At 44.6% G+C, this 20,206-nt stretch overlaps 2 protein-coding genes across 2 annotated transcripts; one reads left to right on the forward strand and one right to left on the reverse strand.

Annotated features, from left to right (window-relative positions):
• Positions 1–5,283: 5,283 nt before the first annotated feature.
• On the forward strand, positions 5,284–11,097 carry GRPEL1 (GrpE like 1, mitochondrial). The gene is given in 5 exon segments (XM_018089032.2): positions 5,284–5,331; positions 5,333–5,364; positions 6,160–6,328; positions 7,512–7,593; positions 9,890–11,097. Coding segments are annotated over 5 exon segments (678 nt in total). The 3' UTR covers positions 10,237–11,097.
• A 1,538-nt stretch (positions 11,098–12,635) lies between these two features.
• TADA2B (transcriptional adaptor 2B) lies at positions 12,636–18,754 on the reverse strand. The gene is given in 3 exon segments (XM_018089020.2): positions 12,636–17,192; positions 18,492–18,547; positions 18,550–18,754. Coding segments are annotated over 3 exon segments (1,254 nt in total). The 3' UTR covers positions 12,636–16,199.
• Positions 18,755–20,206: the final 1,452 nt, after the last annotated feature.

The following is a 20,206-nucleotide window of genomic DNA, read 5'->3' on the forward strand; positions in this document are numbered from 1 at the left end:
GATTCATAAATCTGAGGCAACCTTTAGAACAGCAGTGACAGCACTGTGGGTGACAACTATTAGAAAACTTAAAACAGCCATGTTCTTGCTTTCTGAATAAGGTGCAAGCACTGTGTATGTAAAGCAAGTGCTTTCTTTCAGTTCTGTCTGTACCTGCCTGGCACAGGCTTTCTATTCAAATTTTATATCCAAAAAACAGAGATACACCATAGTAACAGAACCCAACTGACTTGGAAGACACATATTCCCCTCAGATTTCATTGTCTAGCTTTATGGATGATATAATCTCCTAGAACAGGGTTGAAGTTGTGCCTTCAGAGATGCTTGCGGAAAGCAAAGTGTGAAGCCATCATTTAAGGGACAGGTTTAAGTCCAGGTTCAGAGACTGTGACCTTCACACAAAGCACCAAAAACGTGTTAGAGTCATCTATATGGCAATCAGTCTTTTGGAAGCATTTTATTCCCTCCCACTCCAGCTATTTTTAGCTGAACTCTATGTCTCCATTTTGATCAGACTCATCTAGCCAGATTAGGACTAAATAGAGCACAGCAGTGGTCCCACAGGAGTGTTCACCCACTCCTTTATCATGCATAGAAACACAATCAAAAGCTCTTGCTGCTCTCTAGAGTTGAATAAAAGCAGAAGATAACCTTCTTAAGTTTTGCTTCATGCTTCTTTCATTCATAGCTTTTCAAAATCTTCACACAACATCAGCAGAAGGAGCATTCCTTCTTTGTCATCCAGCTGGGAGCATGGAGAGCAGCCTTCTGATAGGACTGCACTGTGAATGAGAGCCCTCAAACATCCCACTGTAACAGAGCTCTGTGCACTGGCCCAACCAACCTGCCGTTCAACATCCTGCCAGTCATCACAGAAAATGTGTCAAATCAAGGGAGAAACATGAGCACAAGTCAGACTTGAGCAATGAACAGCCACCTCAGGCTTTTAGGGTGCTCCTGGCAGCCTGTTTGCCAGCATCTGGCCTGGCAGTCCTTAACTGTACAAGGTTCCCTTTGACTAATACAAATCACTTGTACACAGTGGCAGGAGAAATAGGTCCACAGCAACTAATTTATCAAATCTTAAAGAAATATTAATAAAGAAAAATGTAGATCTGAATGGATGTCAAAGTACCATTCCAGTAACAGCACTTCCATTGTTAGCCTGTGTGCAGAAACAGATACCAACAACTGCTGCCTTCTTGGTAAATGTGAACGTGACCACAAAGCTGATCTCCTCTTCTGTCCAATTCTTCTGGTAAATCAAGGGGCAACAACTGATTTTTACAGAAAATATTAATAAAATCCATGACACCACACTAAGAGAATCACAATGATTTGACAACTCTTCTCCAAATGCTCAGTAAATTTGTCTCAAGGTGGAAAGCCACATCAGCGTGACAGCAGGTTGTTTCTGTGCATTTGAACAGCTTGGTTCTGACTGGTAACTAGACTAAAGATAGACAATGTTTGATTGAGGGAGTTTTTCCATTTTTATATCTCCAGGAATGTTACAAGGCATACACAAGTACCCCTGATAACATGAGAGCTAAGAGAACAAACTGTAATAGATAGCCAGGTTTGCACATCCTTGGGATACCAGATGACTTATGCGAGAATATTACAACAAATTGCCTCTGAAATTGTGGCATGCTGCTCTGGGGAAGGATCTCTTCAGTGTCCTCCCAGGAACAAAACTTTTGTTATTCTAAATTGCTCTAATTAGCTCTCTTCAGAGCCCTGTGGCTATAGCTATTAGATTTCCAACACAGCGACAACACTCTCCAGGCAACAAGACGGTTACAAAACGTACCTTTCAAACTAGTCAGCACAAAGCTATGGGAACTCAAAAATGCTCCTCATAATCACAGCAAGACGTATGATTCTGTATTTTCAGCCTAAGGAGAAACTAGGCAGAAAGTGGATATTAGACATTCACTCTTGGGAGTTTTCTTAAAATGTTTGCATTAAAAATTATCAATTCTGAATGTACAGATCAACCATTTTAGTACTGCTCTAACTAAATAAGGTTATCTCCCTACCCCAACCTGCATTACAGGATGTAAAGCTTCTAGATTCAAGTAACTCTTTAATCTTTATTGTCCTCTGTCTAAAATGGACCTAGGGTGTAGCTGATAATAATAACTCTTGCCTCAATAACCCTTGTAGAAGAAAAATTGTTATTATTTTATACAAAAGGATCAGTCCCTTAATTTTCTCCTACACATCTTCCCAAAATGGACTATGGAATACTATGGCCATGCGGTCTGATCTGAAATCCTTTCTAAAGGGCACAGATATGAATGTTTATCTTCACTGCTATATAGTTCAGTAACAGTCTTACAGCTAAATTAACATTTTTAAAATTTGGTTTAAGTATTTCCTGGTAACTGGCCTGATAGGTCACTGCTAGAATATTTACAAAGATATTTTTAATATTTTTTTCCCCCACACAGTTGCACCCACCACAGCTCAATATTTGGTTCTGCTTGGGAGGACACATAACATGTCTGATCAGAGATGATATGATACCCTTTTCCTTTACCCTCAAAACATTAATAATAAGGTTCATATTTGAAACACAAACGTAATGGCATTCTGTCAGCTGGTTGAATACCAATAGACTACATCTAGGAGACAGAACTAGGTTTGGGGGTTTTTTAGAGAAACAAAAATGCCTTAATTTTTCATTTAAGCACAAATCTTACATTTGTGGCATTTTTCATCTTGAAGGATTACAAGTCTCTTTACTACAAGTGCAATATTAATAATAAAAAAGAGACATTCAGTTGGAGCTTTGAATTTTCAAAATATCACAGGAATTCCCTCATGTTCACTAAACAACCTTCTTGTAAGGTACCGAAAGTTTACTGACCTTAATTGTAGTCGTAGAAATGTGGAAATGAGGTTAAGTAACAAGACTACAAAGTTAATCACTGGAGAAACAGGGAATGATCTCCAGACTACTTGATTCTATCACTAGCCCACAGAAATTAGCGGTTAGAGTTACTTTTAACCACAAGTTGAAAAGCAGCAGCTGGCTGATGGTTTAGAATTGAGGATAAGCATTACTTACCACCAAATCATGTTCAAACCTGGTATTTATGTGAGCAGCCAAAGCTTGCTTGATATGGAGAGGAGTGTTGGAAAACAAAACTGTTCTATGTTACTGAACACCTGTGACTGCCAACCAGGTCCAGCAACAGATGCTCAGTGCTCCGTGTTTCAGTTTAAAAACACCCAACCCACGAGGTGGCACTGCAATGAAACCAGAACAGCCTTCAACAGTTTGAATCAGAACAAGGCATGAAAAAGTCAGGGTTTTGTTTTGGTCAAAGTGGGATGGTACCTAGAGCCAACACCAGCCATGATGCAAACAAGCTCCAATAAATTTGCATGCTTTCCTTCTGTGCTGCACATGTTGTTTGGTCTTGACCCACCAGCACCTGTGCTAGCTGCAGATTTTTCTCGAGAGCTGTTCCACTTGCACAGATCACAACAAAATGGATTTTCACTGCGGGGTGTCTGGAAGGTTTGCTTGCAGAAGGCCTATGAACTGTCATTTGGGGTAGATGCGTTCTAATACAAGAAGGAACTTGTTCCAGATACATTGAGTCCAATGTATTTCTTTAGTTATTAATGGAAACATGCTGGCAATGGGCTCTTCTCAACCTTTGGTTATCAGTTCTGTGATTTTGTGATCAATCATTAATCAAGCACAACTTCCAAAAATGGTAGGCAGTGGAGAATGATGAAAGGCTGGAACAGGTAGGTACATGCTAAGAGTGTCAGGGAAAAACAACCGACAATAAAGATGAGACAGACAGACTTGCTTGTCTAGGTTTTGTACGGAACCAATAATCTTTTCAGGAAACATTTTAAAAACATCAGACCTAAAGATCCAATTGCTTTCTCCATCTCATTTCATCGTGGCCTTCTGTGAATACTGTCCTTTATGGCTATTCTTGGTTTTCTCCTTGTATTCTCTGATCCTTCCTCAGCATTATCAGCATCTGAAGAGATTTCCTCAACTACTTCTAGTGTTTCTGAGGATGAAGCTTGGAATTTGTGGCTCATCTACTTTTTGGAAAGTGAATACTGACAGCACTACAGCCACTCAGTGTACAGACAGCACATCCACACACCCTTTCTCTTGCTGTACAGGCTATGGAACTGGACTGGGGTCACATCACAGAGCAGCCATTGGCAAAATAAGACTCCTTGGGTCATGGTATGAGGCCACTGGCTTCACAAACCATTTATCCTGCTTTCTGCAGAGGCAATGGCACAGCTCACCCCAAACAAACAAATCTGCCCAACAAAGGCTGGTTCACTCTGCTGAAGTTTGACGAACAAAGGAAGGTCCTGCAGGGTTCTCATGCAGCAAGCCAGAAACGTCTTCTACAGCTTCTTTTTTCGCAAATCCTTGAAGACATTCCCTCGACTAGAATATTTACTGAATCTGCAGTGTGGAATTTGCATCTTTATCCCTCAGACTGTCTGGAGAGGGCACGAACACATGAGGAATCAGGTGAACAGCTGGTGTTCAGACATCTGTGTATCATCTAACACCCACTTCGGGGCTGTATGATAAATACATGACCTTGATTTTTTTTCTCCCTTTTAACAGGATAATGACAAACCAGTTGACAACACTGCCAAAGTTCAGCCATCCCAGCACAACCGAGCAGGGCTCCTGCAGCCTCCGGTCACACGGGACACTTGAGCTAACAGCTGGCACAAGCAGGTGGCCAAATCTGGAAGTAGTGGATTAGCAATGTTATCCTATTTAATGGAAGCTCAAGACTTCATTAAATCGAATTATTATCCAGCAAGAGCACACATGGCAGTTACACGATGAAAATCTTTGCACGAAGGTTTGCAAACTGCTGACCAGTGCTATTGGTAACAGGGTCATCCAGCACTTAAAAAGAGCTGAAATCTCCCTATTTTCTCAGGTACAGCTCACACAGGACGTGGATCAGCGAGGAAAACCAAAACCACAACAAACCCCTCCCAGAACCTCGCGCCCCCTCACCCAACAAAATGGCGTCGCCGCGCGCACCCCGCCCGCGGCTCCACCCCCCGCGCGTGCGGCGGGGGCAGAGCAAGCGCGCGCCCCGAAGAGCCGAGGGCTCCGCCCCCGCCCCGCCTCCTTCTGCGCGAGGCCCCGGCGCCCGCCCCCGTCGATTGGCTCCTGGGCGCGTCACTCCCGGCCCGCCCGCCCGCTGATTTGGCGCCGTGGCGGGGGGCGGGCGCAGGCCCGGCGGGCAGGAGGGCGCCATGGCGGCCGTGGCCCAGTGCGTGCGGGGCGCGCTGCGCCCGCGGCTTCCCGCTGCACCCGCTGCTCAGCGCCGCCATCAGGTGAGGGCGATCGCGCCGCAGCGCCCGCGCCCGGCACCAGGGCACCTGGGACGGGGACTGGGCCGCGCTCAGCGCCAGGCCGCGAGGAAAGCGAGGCCCGGCCTTGCCGCGCGGCCGCTGGGGCCGCCCCACATTCCCCGCCGCTTTCGCTGCCTTCTTAAGCTCTCCACCGGGAGGGCGGCCCGGCCCTGCCCTGCGGGGAGTATGAGGGGCTGCAGGCCCGGGGTCGCGGGCGGGTATCCGAGCCCGTGTGTCAGTGCGGGCTGATCCGGGGCCGCTTTGCTCGGGCGGCTGAGCTCGCAAAGCCTGAGAAACGTCACGAGGGGATAAACAGTCACTATTTATGCGGGCAGGCCCGGGATGTTTGCGGCAGGGCAGGCACCGCTCCGCTGCTCCCCAGCGATCCGCGGCCCAGCCCTGCTCTTCTCTCCGTTTGTTTTCTGGGGAGCTGTTGCAGGCGATTGCATCACGGAACTTCTTCCTGATAGAGCACTGCGCTGAAAACGAGATCGTATTCCCCTTAAAAGTGTTGTGACTCTATAAACTGAATGTAATGGACATTTACGAGCTTGCAGCAGTTATTTTTTCCTATAGTTTAAATGGCCAGAGGTCTGTTGCTTTTTATGGAGGATTCTGCAGAGTTTTCACAGGCCTAGGGTTGTCGTGTTAATTTGTGCTCTGATGTGAGAATTTTGTAGACACTGATGTGTCAGATGAAACGGGCAGTGTGTCTAGAAAATGCTAATATATTACAAAATAAGCAGCTGATTAACGTTGTCCATGTTTTTGCCTTAGAACTTCTCCACGACTCCTCTGTGCAGCAACACAACAGAAAAATACTGGCCAGAACTTGGAGGAGGACCAGAGTCAGAGCCAAAATGAGCAGAAGGCTGAAACCAGCTCTGCTGAAAAACTGTTAGCTGAAGAAAAGGCTAAACTGGAAGAACAACTAAAGGAAGTCACTGTAAGTGTCTCTGGGTTATTTGTTGCACACCTTACAAATTGTGTGCCCAGATGCCTTCACTGTGGGTTCTCAGTGCACAGTCTGGATACAGTTGTGTGACTCCTGTTTAGCTGTTGACTAAAACCTACAATTTGACCATTTCTTTATACCTCAGAGTAGACGTACTGCAAGACTTGAGGTGCATCCCTGGTCCAAAATTAAAGTTTTGGATGGTTTCTTTCCAGTTTCTAAATGGAATTGGACCCTCTCCAGCCTTGAAATTTATTACTGAGTTTCACATAGGTTTTGCTCAGTGGAGAAGTAGTTTTTAGAGGTCGTGAAAGGGTTTGAGTGTGTCTCTGGTATGTGCATTTGTGTGTGCTAAGAGATGGTTTTCTGGAAACAGCTGCTGGCTTTTCAAAGGTCAGAATTAATGATGCTTATACAATATTTTTATACAGTAGTGTACTTATGCCATACTTAGGAAGTTTTAAACCCTTCTGTTGGAGACAGACATGAGGCTGAAGGGTCACATCCCTTGTCTGGCCTCATGTGTCTTGCATTCTTTCCCTTGCACAACTCCAGCCCACCATGGAGTTATGGATTTGGTGGTGAAGCACTCAACCTGAATTTTTATTTTATTAATTTTATTGAATTTCAGTCTTAGTGCATCTGCTGGCCATATTGCTGGGAACAGACCAAAACTTGTCCTGAGCAAGGACTTCATTAGTTTGTAAAGGCTGGAAAAACTGGAGGGCACTCTGTGGTGTGTAGGAGAGGGAAGAGATGGTTTGAGAGTCATGGTTAGGTTGACTCTCATTTGCTATAGTGTCAAAGTACCTCATGACTCAGGAAGGCTTTCTGTGAGCACACAGCAGAAATCTTGGGTTTATAAAACTTGATAGATGCATAGAGTGAAAAATGTCTTCCAGCTACTCTGTTGTCAAATACTGAAAGTCTGGAAAACCATCTTATTTCCTTTCCCTCGTTCCTTTCTGCTCTAAAGTGAAGCAAACATCTGTCCTGGTAGGAAGGATGCTGTGATAATTGGCATGTGTTGTCTTCAGATTACTCTAGATGGTGGGTTTAGGCTATGAAACTGTTTAAAATGCTGCTTTATTCTGAATATGCTGGGTTGAATTATTGTCACCTACCCAATTAGCAGGAATAAAATCTCTTCTGTCACTGTTTTTTATTTCTGTAGGACAAGTACAAGCGTGCCTTGGCAGATGCGGAAAACGTGAGGCAAAGAAGCCAGAAATTAGTAGAAGAGGCAAAGTTATACGGTCAGTGGAGGCTCCTGTTGTGTTTTCTCAATAAGACCTGGGAAATGCAAAACCTGGAAAAATTAATCTGAGTGGTCTGCAGTACTGACAGGTTGTACTTCCCAGTGATTCTGAGTACTTGGTTAAAAGTTGCATTTGAGGCAGAGAGGTTTGAACAGTTCCTCACTTTGCATCAGAATTGTGACCATCTCCCCGGCCAGAGGCAAGACTTAAACTGCTGGAGTCAACAGCTTTTGGGGACATTTGCTTTAAATTTGGTGTCTGCTTTCCTACAGTGTGTACTGCACTAGTAGATTTTTTTTAGTAAGGTTTGCAGCTTGAAGTTTGCTGTTTTCACTCACTTTGGTTTCAGATCTGAACAGGAGCATGGAATACTGCCTTTCCTTCTGGTTTGGGTTTTTTTCATTCTTGGTGTTTATTTTGGATTTGTTTGGGTTTTTTTTAGCCTTTTCTATTTGAATAACTGTTGTGTTGAAGGCCATAGCTTTCAAATAGAAGTAATAGATTTAGATGGGTGGATTCTTTTCTGTAGTGGGGATGCACAGTCAGACTATGGAGTGCTAGAAGCACGTCTTCCTTTAAGAGCCATGCTACTAATATCTGATTTAGCTTTTTGACATTTCAAACACAAATCTGTAAAACAGAAATTGTATGCAAATGCTGCAGCAGAATAATGCTGTTTCATCCTGGTGTTTGACTGCCACTCTGACTTGAAAATGAGTTGGTCTTTTTTGCCACACACTGTACCACAGCTGTATAGTTTAATTCTGAGTACAAAAGTTCTAATTTCTGAATAACAGGGTCTTCAGTTAGTGTGCACTGTAACAAAGAGTATGTATTATTTTTGTACCCTTTCCATGGACGTTTGGATGCTTTGTCCTGAAGTTGATTTGCAATAAGTATAGTTTCACTAATGTGCTACTTAGTGCAGAAGGACTTTGAGTCAAGTCTGAGCTCCAAGATGCTACAATATAAATAAATATTGAAATAAATTTTATCTTGAAAACTAAATTACACATCATCTGTAAATTTTGCTGTTTGTACATGAGTGCTTCTTCTGTTGAAGTAAGAGAAACTCATTTCTGAGACTTGCATAAATTCAGAGTTGCAGTGACAGATATTTGCAAATACAACTTAGGCAATAAAAAACCCAGCCAAACCACCCTCTGAAGAGTTTGGTTATTTGGTTTGATCCAGACCACGAGGCAGCTGGTTTATCTGTGTTTGGGGTACTTCAGTCCTAACCACAGCTTTAGTTTTTAGTTTAAAACTGTGGTTGTTTTCTCCATATTTTTGGAACTACTTGGACACTTAGTTACTGTTCTTTCAAGAGCTCGAGTCTCTATGGAGTTGTGCAGTTATTAAAGTGACCCTTTCCTGAGAACTAGCAGATCCCTTGCAAGGTGTTTCCACAGTTCTGGGGTTTTTTTGTTTAAATCAAAGACTTGTCCTCTGGTAATGCTCATATCACTTCTTGGTAAGGAAAAAAACCCATCCAAAATGTAAACTAGAATTAAAGACTGTGTGGGTTAAAAAAGGGTAACTAAAACCCAAACCACAATCCAGTTCCGTTTGTTCTTTGTTTAACTCTATGTAGAAATGTGTTATTGAATTGTGTTGATTGTTCTTGATTACTAGATACACTTTGCCTTAAGTGAAATCAGTCCAGATTCTCTTAGTGTGAGCCAGAGAACATTTTCAGAACAGGGACTGTCATTAGCTTTGGAATTGTTCAGTCTTTGCAAAGCACAGCTGCTGACTCTGTAAAATTGGTTTATAGTGGGAGGGAGAGGTGGGAGTTCTTTTCATTCAAGGAGGAATCCCTGTTCATCTCTTGGACTCCTCATCAGTCTGACCACATGCTTTGTCTTCTGCAAATACTTTTGTCACATCAGGTTAAAGGGTAGGAATAGGGCAACATAATGCTTTAAACTTCAGGTGAATCCCAAGATGAGAAAGACGTGAGGAAATTACATGAAGCCATCCTTTGGTAACTTTGGTTGGAGTTTTAACTGTTCATGTTAGGTCATTAGCATAGCTTTAGCTCTTTTGGAATAACTTTTTTTTCCCATAGAAGTAGAGGAGATGATGTGGATATCAAGGTATCTGTAACAGTTGTATATAGACATCCAGAATTGGAAAGGATGTTTTCCCCAAGTAGTTACAGTATCACATATCATCTTAAAAATCTAAAGGAATACAGATTATTGCTGTAGGTTTTGGGGTTGTGGGGTTTTTTAACTCTTCTTTCTGTCAGTGGACTAATCCCATTCCCTTCTCTTTTACATATTTTTAGGGATCCAGAGCTTCTGTAAGGACTTACTAGAAGTTGCAGACATATTGGAGAAAGCAACAGAAAGTGTTCCAAAGGAAGAAATTAAGGATGATAATCCTCACTTGAAGAGCTTATATGAAGGTCTTGTTATGACAGAAGTACAGATTCAGAAAGTGTTTAAAAAACATGGCCTGCTCAGACTGGATCCCGTCGGAGCCAAGTTCGATCCCTATGAACACGAAGCGTTGTTCCATACCCCCATGGAAGGGAAGGAGCCTGGCACTATTGCATTGGTATCCAAGATTGGCTATAAGCTGCACGGGCGTACTCTGCGGCCTGCCTTGGTGGGTGTTGTGAAAGACCCTTAGCTGCTCCATCTGGGAATTTAAAATGCCATACAACTATTAAACAGCTGGATGGTTTTTGTCTCACACCATGCTTTCCTTGTTCCTCTGCTCCCAGAGAGGTTTAAATGAGTTGGTTGAGGTGTCCCAGTGAAAATGAAACAACTGATGGAATTCTCCTGCTTAGTGGCCTTCAACATCACTGTTCCATAAGCTCTTCTTTGGTGTAAAAGAGCCATTAAGCCCTCTAATGCTTTAGATTAGCTTTTTACAACCATTGCTCCTGAAGGTGCATTAAATTGAAAAGAATGAAACACGAGAATTTTGCAGTCTCACGTTTATCACTGTGTGTAGATTGAAAATCCAGATAGTGGTTCAGATATTTCCTTTGGTTTTGTACAATCTCTCATTGCAGAAGTGGGTGAAGTAGTACCAATAACCTGCTTTCTGCAAGCATCCATCAGCTACACACTGATGTGATAAATGCCATGTTTTCCCTATTCAGAAATAATCTCTCTCAACAACTGAAATTGAAACCTTTGTGAATTCTGACCTGTAAATAAATGACAATGGAGATTAGTTACCTTTTGTAATTTTTCAACCCTTTTGTCCTCTACTAACATTGACTCAAGAAAACCATCTAATACTTGTATGGCATTGAAGAACCAATAGAATTTATCCTATCTCTGGATTTTTAATTTAATATTGTATAAATTGGTTTAAACAATTTTGATAGTCTTGTAACTTCTAGCTTTGCAATCAGTTTGTTATGCAAACTGTAGTTACAACCCTGCTGAGAGCCAGAACACTCAAAGGAGCTGAGATGGGTATATGATTTCTTTCACACATAAATTGCATGAGAGTGGCTCAAACAAAAATGTGAACTCAGTTTCATTTTCGTTATTTCCTGCATTTACTCAGCTTGGATCTTAGGTTGCACCAGAACTTTTCCCATATGCAGTTCTTGCCACATCTAACTCCACCTGCTGCTCCCAGTCCTGCAGAATCAGGCTAAAACACAATACGTGATTAACTGAAAGTTTTGTTCTACATCTGTCTGGTCACCTGGATAGGAGTGGGTAGAACTTGGCAAATTACACAACTGACAAAGCAGAGCCCATATGTTTCACACACAAGACAGACACTTCAAACTTAGGGAAGTTATTAGGACCTGGTAAACAGTAAGTACTTCTGAATTTTTTACCATGTTTCTGGTTATCTTGCATTAAGGAGCTTCTTACCTTAAGGTCAAGTGTTGATTACTTTTTTTTTGGTTCAGATGCAGAGTTGCCAACAGCTTTTTGAACTCTAGACCTGCTCACAGTGAGAAGTGATTACTTGTTCCTTAAGACTTTTTTTTGCAGTATTGGTTTGCTTCATGGGAATCAGACAATTAACTAGGAACAACCCAAGTGCATGCAACTGTTTGGAAGGTAGTCGTGTTTAAGGATTCATTCTTTCTTTCTCAGCTCTAAGAAAGAAAATCCATGCTTTGACTGGGCAGAGGAGGGAGAGTAATTTTTTGGGATGTGTGCAGACAACTACAATGTTAATTTCTTAGAACTAATCAAGTACAGGGATAAAAATGCAAAAATTGAATGTAAAAATTCAGGGAAAAAAGGGGATTCCAGACACTTAAGTTGAATTTGGAAGTAACTTCCCTCCTTCTGGGTTTTAAGAGTGCACTGTAGCTGCGTGAAGTAGGATTGTGTACTTTGATCAGGACCTATTCTAAACTGATGCCATAAAGGGACCAGGATCAATTTTATATACCTTTTAAGAACTGTCATGTGTTGTTTTGTCCCCTCCCAACCCCTCTGGATCTAAACTAAATGTAATAATAACTTCCTTAGTATAGAACTTTTTCAATAGGGCATTAAAACAAAGGGACAGCTCCTTCCCTAGTGAAGATTTTTTTTTTTAATGAGCTTCCCAGTGCATCAACAAACTCATTTCTGGACTACATTACTTCATTCAGGGTGTTCTTAAGCACAAATTCCTGTTAAATGTTCAGCCCAAGATTCATCTTTGAAGCTGATAACTGAGTATCTCATTTAAGTGATATCTTCCCTGGTCTGCCCTCAGAGAGGCTTCAGCACAGAGCGTGTCAGTCTGTGCAGAGAGCTCCAACCACCTGTGCACTCTGCCACACCACAGGAAGGAGCACTGAAGAAATTAAAGAACAGAGGGAAGTGTTCTGAAATTTCAGCAGCCAACAAAGCTACCACCAGTACTAGCTTTTTATAAATACCACTTTTCCACCCATCCCTGTTTAGCTACACTGCATCTCCATTTGTCACTGCAAAGACTTAAGCCATTTTCCTCACTGCAAAAGCTGCGTTACTGTTAAATCAGTCATGGGAAGAAATTTTAATACGAGTTTATTTAGCAATACACAATGCAAAAATGTAGTAAAATGCTGTGTGCACAACATCAGTTGGGCTTGATGTGATTTCAGCACAGGCATTTGTGTCTGGCACAGCTACACCAGCACACAGTTCCAGTGAGTGCAACATTCCCCTTAAGGAAGAAAGAAGCTGATGAGCTGAACATGCTCACTGGGTGCCTTCCTTCACAGTATTTAATGTGTCATCACATGAGCCACTGGGGCACATGCAAAAACATTCTGTGAGAAGAGAGTAAACAGAAAGGCTCCTGAAGAAGTTGTTTCAGTTACAGAGAAATGGGATGCAGTGGCTGCACAAGAGAATAATGGCAGAGTGCTTAGTTTGTGTGATTTACAAAGCAGTTTGTGGTCAAAGACTCGTGCAAACCCACTGACACTTGTTAAGCTTGCTGGGCCTGCCATGGAGCATGGGGCAGGAGTGGCTGCAGCCAGAACGGTGCAGCAAGGCAAGCACTGTGCTGGGCAGTGCACCCAGGATGGAGTCAGGGCTCCTCCAACACATCCCTGGGACTGCACAGACTTATTGTGGCCTCTGACTGGAGCAGAAGGTCAGTATTTTGAACAGCTTAGAGAGTGTTGCTTTTTCACAGGTTTACATCAATGCTGTTAAGACAGATACTATTCATTAGTAATAACTTTAATTAGAAAAGTCAAGAGCATTAAGCATATAAAACACCTTGTCATTAGCAACATGAAGGCTGGGTTGTTTGTACAGTACAGGAAGCACTTCCAGATCAACACAAGATAGAAGAGCTCTGACATATTTTTCCTCAGCCCCTTCACCATAGAAGAGAAGCAGCATAGCTCTAGTAAATTGCTGGATTAACATTAACTGCATCTCAACTTAAAAACAATCAAACAGAAAACCAGCAGCTCATAACAAAGGAATGCTTAGACTAAATCAGTTCCATGTGAAATATGGAACAGCAGCATCCTCTAGTGCAAGTCACCTTTAAAACTAAAAGCATAGCTGACAATGAGACACTGCTTCTATGGAAGCCCTTTCCAAGGGACTAGTATTTGCTAAAGCAAACATTTACCACCTTGAATTTGCTTGCAAGTACAAAATAAATATTGATATCCATATTTCATACATTAAAAATACTTTATTTTACATTCATTTTGATGTTCAATAAGTTACGTCTAGCACCAAAGAAACATTTTGGAGGGGTTGAGGAATTAAGCTACCAAGTGTAAATGCAGAATTCATTTCAACATTTAAATGACTCATTGGTGCCTAGATTTTTTTCCTAAGTTATTGTTCAGGTGGGCTTGACGCTATTGCTTCAGTTAGACTTAGATGTGCCAAAACAGTGTAGAAATATGAAAATCACAGATCTGAAGAAAAAAAAATCCCAGAAGAACCAACAACAAAACAATTCTTCTAAATTCCCAGCTACATGCAGAGTTGAGGCTTCAAAACACCATGTTATGGCAGTTAGGTAACAAGTTGAGGAAGAACCAAATTGCATAACTAGAATAATGGAAAGAAAGACTGAGCTTCCTTCCCACAGGAGTAGGGCAGAGAAAATAACCAGGGGTTTACACCTCATGAACTTGTGTGCTGCTTGTATGTGCATTTAGGGTGGAAGTGGTTCCTAGAGCTGCTCAGCACACTGTAGTTAGCTCCACTGCTGCCAAGGAGAGACAGTTTGGTCTCAAGGAGGCCACAACAAACCACTTACAGAGAAGCCAAACGAAGTATTACGTCCAAGAGGACATAGCCCTTAACTTTTTTTGAAGGGACATAATATCATAAGCTCAAAAGAAAAGGCACTAGAGTTTTGGTTTTTTTCTTCCTTAGAAATGCTGGCTTTGTAATTGTACCCCTTTTATTCTAAACTCACTGGTAACACTATTTTGGTAATGCTGGATGTATTAACTGAAATCCAGTTCCGATCAGAATACCTCTGCCAAACTGCAGAATTAATACTGCTTCAAGATTTTGTGATATCCTCACTGACTACAGCCCAAAGCATCAAAGCAAGATGACCTTTCCAGTGCTTGCACTCATTTTGAAGCCAGTCAGACTCCCAGTTTTGGCACACCTACACTCCAGAAGATCAGCCCAGCTGGTCTCCAGTCACGGCTTCCAGCTCCAGACACAACCAGCAGAGAGGCTCAGGCACAAGTAACACTGTGCCATCTTCCACATGTGGCAACCACCAGTTTTTATTCATTTGGTTAAATACCAGCACAGGAATTTAAGGATGAAATGAGCACAAAAATCCTTTCATAGTCCTCCTTCAACATCTTTCCCTTAATCAGTAGATCTTACTAGAACAGTACTGTGGATCTGGCATTTCTGTCACCTGCTGTGTTACACCCCAGCTGGTGCCCAGCTCCAGCACGGCTCCAGGCTGGAGCTGTCAGAGCTGGGATGAGTTCCCTCTCAAGGTGCACTGTCCTGCCTGTCAGTAATTTCAGTTTAAATGTGTGTAGGCCTGTACGTTTCAAGGTACGTGCAACTAGAACCCTGTAGTAGCTGGATTGACCACTCCATACTTTAAGAACACACCTGTGCATTTTGACATGATCTGCATCACTTCTTTCTTTTGTTTTTAAAGACCAACCTCAGTGATCATGCCCCATTTGAGAATCTCTCTCCCTTTCCCTGACCTTCACAGCTAAAGTAAGGAGGCAACTACACCTCCTCAGCCCATATCAGCTCAGCAGTTACAGATCCCAGAGGAGGAGCAGGCTCCCCCAACAAGAGAAAACAGTGCTTTTGCTGCCTGAGGTTCCCAACTGCTGCAGGACAACTGGCTCCTTATTGTCCTCAGCCCCATTTCTGGCCCAAATCAGGGACCCCCACCATAGCACTGACTCCTCCTCTGGAACACAGCCCCACAGCTCCTGGGTATTCCTGAAACTACAGTATCAATCAGGTCACATCAAAGCTTGAGGGGGATCTATTTCAGGAAAAACTCAAGCCAAAACGAGGGAGCTCCTCAAGAACCTCCTCCACAAGTCTCTGAAGCCTCTCACCTGCCACATTTCCTTCCACTCCCTGCTGTACTCTCAACAGGAACTCTCACCCTGCTGCCCCTGTGCCTTGGTTGTAGTTGCCAAGGAGAATGTTCCAAAAGCTTAGCAATGGTCACAAAAGTCCCTTCTCACCCTGCTCCCGAGCTCAGGACTTTTCCAAGCTTCACTTTGCTGCCAGCACTATGCCAAAAAAAACAAAACAAAGGATGAAGAAAGTTCCCAGCAAATGAAACTATCTCCTACCTTCAAAGAAAAGCAAAGATTACACTGATACTCATTTATCCAACAGTATGGACTAAAGCAACTACTCTGGGACTACTGGACTTGAGTAAGTTCACATGAAAAAATCTGTTCTAAGAATGTACCAAAAGCAGTGAAATCCAATGTAGAAGTTTCACAATTGAGTGTTTTCCATGATCCAAAGAAAAGTCTATTTGAACCACCATGGATCGTGATGAGTGGGGGGTTTATGTATTTGCTTTTTCTGGTTTTAAGTGACATGTTTCCTATATCTTTGAGGAGGGAAGGAAAAAATAACGGAGTCCTTGAGGCTGCAATGGGCCTCTGCTGTGTTTTCTCAGATAGCTGAGTTTCATGAAGCATCCCTGGATATCCAACCACTTTCTGTGAGAAAGTTTAAAATCCTTTTCTTCAGTACCTTATCTAAGTAACTGGGAAGGCGACTCTTTGAAGGAATTCCTTGTCTTTTTTGGAGATGGTCTTTAATGATAATAGTTTTTACAGTCAGATAACGTGCAGGACTCAAGTTCAGAGAGCTGCAGAGCACCTTTTCCCTGTCCGATAAGAGTTCAAAGCCAGGCAGGTTTTCAATGGCAGCAAATTCACCTTCTTTACCCTCCTCCTTCCCTCTCTTGGAACTAGCTATGTTTTTGTTCTCCTTCCTCTTTTCCCGTTTGTGCCTGGCTGCCTCGTACTCTGCCGACTCTTCCATTTTGGTGATCCCATTCCGCCGATACCGCTGCAGCTCCCGAATCTTGGCTCGGAGTATCCTCTCCTTGTGCATGTTCTCAAAGAAGTCTTCAAACTCCTTACAAGACATGAACTGGTACAACGGCCTCAGTTTCAGCCTCAACTCCTTCTCTTCCTTTGTGATCTTCCGTTTGGGAGTTTTCTCCTTGTCCTTTTTGTCCTTCCCCAGGAAGGCCGGCACCAAGTTATAGTCCCGTGCGATGTTCTTCCGCCGCTGCCTCTCCTTGAGTTTCCTGACGTACATGTCCACGTGAGCCCTTTTTAGCTCTATCTCCACATCGTCGTCGTCGTAGTTCACCGAGAGGCCGCTGATCAGAGTCTCGGCGTCCTGGTCGTACTCGATCTCGTAGTCGTCCCGGAGCGGCATGTACCCCAACTGCTGCTGCTCCGCCACCGAGATGTCCAGCGGCGGCAGCGGCGTGGTCAGGCTGGGGGACAGCGGGCCGCCACTGGGACACGTGTGGTCCGTCACTCTGTTTGGAATGGTGTCAGGGATGCAGGCTTTCCCCAGGTTGCCGTGGATGTACATGCTCACGTAGTGTTCCATCACCTCCTGAGGTGTCCGGGATGCTCCCACGTGAGCAGCCATGTCCTCCTAAACGGAAAGAAAGGAGGAGTGATAAAACGATTCCCATCACATCTCCAGCATAATGAGCACTCAGGTAGGAACACAACTTTCTCCCTGCTCCTCCAAAGACAAGTGCCAGTGCCTAAACTTCCCTAGTGACACTCTGACACCGGCTGTGTTTCCATCGGATCCGCGTTTTCAGGTCCAGGTGAGCATTTGCAAGTGCCTGGGGGCGGATAAGCCATAAAAACAGCACCAGGAACACAAGACACTGGATCCACACAGTGACTCCTGAGCATCCACCACACTCTCAGAAAGCAGCTTACTGTCAGCAGGAAGCCTCCCAAGTCCCAAGGAGCACCAACAGCACTACACAGCTTGGGGTTTGTTCATTTATATCACAGTGCTGAGGTGCTTTTAGAGCAATGTGGAAATAAAGACAGACAATGTTTACAAGTGAGAATGACAGTATTTACTCTTTACTAGTTATTTAGGAAATAACTAGCTGCAATGATCATACACTTTAAGGTTTTAAAAAAGTCTTTATATTTCATGAAGCAAAACATAATCAAGTAACAATTAATGAATCAAATGAATCAAACAGTCAGTGGAGGACAGTGAGGGTGACTGGGGCACTGGAGCATCTCGCTTTGGAGGAAAGGCTGAGGGAGCTGGGCCTGTTAAGCCTCGAGAAGACACGACTGAGAGGGGATCTCGTTAATGTCTACAAATATCTGAAGGGAGGGTGTCAAGAGGATGGACCAGGCTCTGCTCAGTGGTGCTGAGCAATAGGACAAGAGGCAACGGACAGAAACTGATGCACAGGAAGTTCCACCTGAGCACGAGGAAGAACTTCCTCACTGTGCAGTGACTGGAACAGATTGCCCAGAGAGGGTGTGAAGTCTCCCTCGCTGGAGGTATTCAAGAACTGTCTGGATGGAATCCTGTGCTATGTCCTCTGGGACGAGGTTGGACCAGATGGCCCTCTGTGGTCCCTTCCAGGCTCACCCATTCTGTTACTCTGAAGTGATGCTGCTTCCTCACTGCTGGTGTTTGCAGCCCGGGCTGAGCGCAGGTGACAGGGCAGGTGCGCAGCCCGTCCGCAGCCGGGACACCCTGACGGCACAAGCCGAGCAGCGACCAGAGGCAGCTCCAAGGTCTGTGACACGGACGGGCCGGGGGAGGCAAACGGACCTTGGGGCAGCGGCAGGTCCGAGCCGGGTGCGCCTCGGGGACCGCCCGGAGCCACCGACAGAGGGGCTGCCCGGGGTCCTGTCAGTGCCGCCCGCCCGCTGGAGCCCTCGCCCCCCACCCTTCGCCCCTTACCCAGTTCCCGAAGCCGAACTGCTCGATGGCGTCCAGCAGCAGCTGCTCCTCGCGCTGCTCCAGCCGCCCTCGGCTCGGCGCCCCAGAGGGTGAAGCGCACCGCCGTCCACCAGCTGGTATCCGCTGCCATCGGCGGTGCGGGCGATCTCGCGACCGCCGAGAAGCAGTCGGCAGAGCTCATGTCGGGCACGCGGGCAGCGGAAGCGCAGCGGGCTCACCTCGGCCAGGCAGTACACGCAGTACTTCTTCCCCAGCTCCGCCATCTTACCCCGCCCGCGCGCGCGCGCAGCCCCGCCCCCCGCGGCACGACTGCCAATGGCAGCGCACCCGGAAGGAGGTGCCACGCTGAACTTCGGCCAATGGGGACAGAGGGCCCCGGCGCGGGGCGTGTCAGAGCGAGTGAGGGGCCGCGATTGGCCGAGCCGGGCCGGTGCGCCTTCCCTGCGGCCAATGGGAGAGGCGACCCCGAGCGAACCCGCCGCGGATTGGTCGCCCGGGGAGAGGGGGGCGGCGTTGCCCGGCAACAGGGGAAGCGGCGGGGGCGGGGCCGCTCCGGTTCCCTCGGAGAAAGCGGAGACCTTTAGTCCCGTTTGCGTGCCCGGGGCTGGGGTCAAAGGCACAGATTTACGGGTTCAACGGCTGCGGAACTCACGGGAGAGAAGCCACATCCCAGAGGTAAAGAAGGATTGGAGTCCTTTCATTTTCCAGCACAGGCTGGAATTGCACCCATGTGGGACCAGGACTGCTGAGCTGCTGGTTCCGGCTTCAAAATGAGGTGTGTGTGCATTTAAACAAAGCACACAAATCTCTGACTGCACATATATAGGGATAAAGGGCAGATAAACTGACATAAAGACAGGTGGGAATGGCTCACACCTTCCTCTTTTAAATCGCCTCTGAATTAGGTTTTCTGAATTGCCTGAAAATTTGAGTGACAAAACAAAGTTGTTATTACCCTCTTGAACGTTTAAAACTTGTTCTTTTCTCATAGTGAAAGAGAGACTCTATCAGTAATTTCATACTCCCCCTGCAGTAGTGCCTGATGTTCTCCTGAGGTCCTGCAGCTCTGCAGAACTATTGCACAAGCACAGAGGAGCAGTGCAGGCTCTTGTTCTGCAGATGACTGAGATACTTTATATCTTTGGCAGCTCAAACACTCAACTCATGAAGGGACATGACACAACTAATATTAAAAACTTTTCACAAAGTACCAGTAGATCTGTCTCTGTGGTGGTTGCTGGACAGTAAAAGGAGAGAAGTGTAACTCAAACCACCTCTCTTTGAGAAAAAAAAAACAACAACATGAAAATCTGTACCTTTCATCATAAGTCCTGTTAACAAAGTGAGTTCCTCTGCTGACAGAGAGACTGTGGCACAAGATGAGAAGCCGTCCTGGTGCTCCATGATGTTGTCATAAATCACTACAGATGATCAGTGGCCATCTCTCCTTTTTTACAGATTCCTGCCAGGAAAATTCTTACACTTCTTGTTGCTTTTGGGTTAAGACACACAAACCTTCCTTTACCTTGGTAAATACTATTAAGCAATAAAGGTAAATAGATAAAGGGAGGGGAAGCAGGGGAAATGAATCTCAGGTGCTTTTCACTGCTGCATGTTTGACATTTAGAGAAGGTAAGAAGGGTGCAGGCAAGGTTGATGGTGTAATTCTCTGAACTGAGTGTTTCTACTGAAACAAATACTCCCAAGACATTGTT

The sequence above is a fragment of the Manacus vitellinus genome, unplaced genomic scaffold, assembly GCF_001715985.3.
Source record: "Manacus vitellinus isolate BGI_N305 unplaced genomic scaffold, ASM171598v3 scaffold_0_pilon, whole genome shotgun sequence".
In the NCBI taxonomy this organism is placed as follows: domain Eukaryota; kingdom Metazoa; phylum Chordata; class Aves; order Passeriformes; family Pipridae; genus Manacus; species Manacus vitellinus.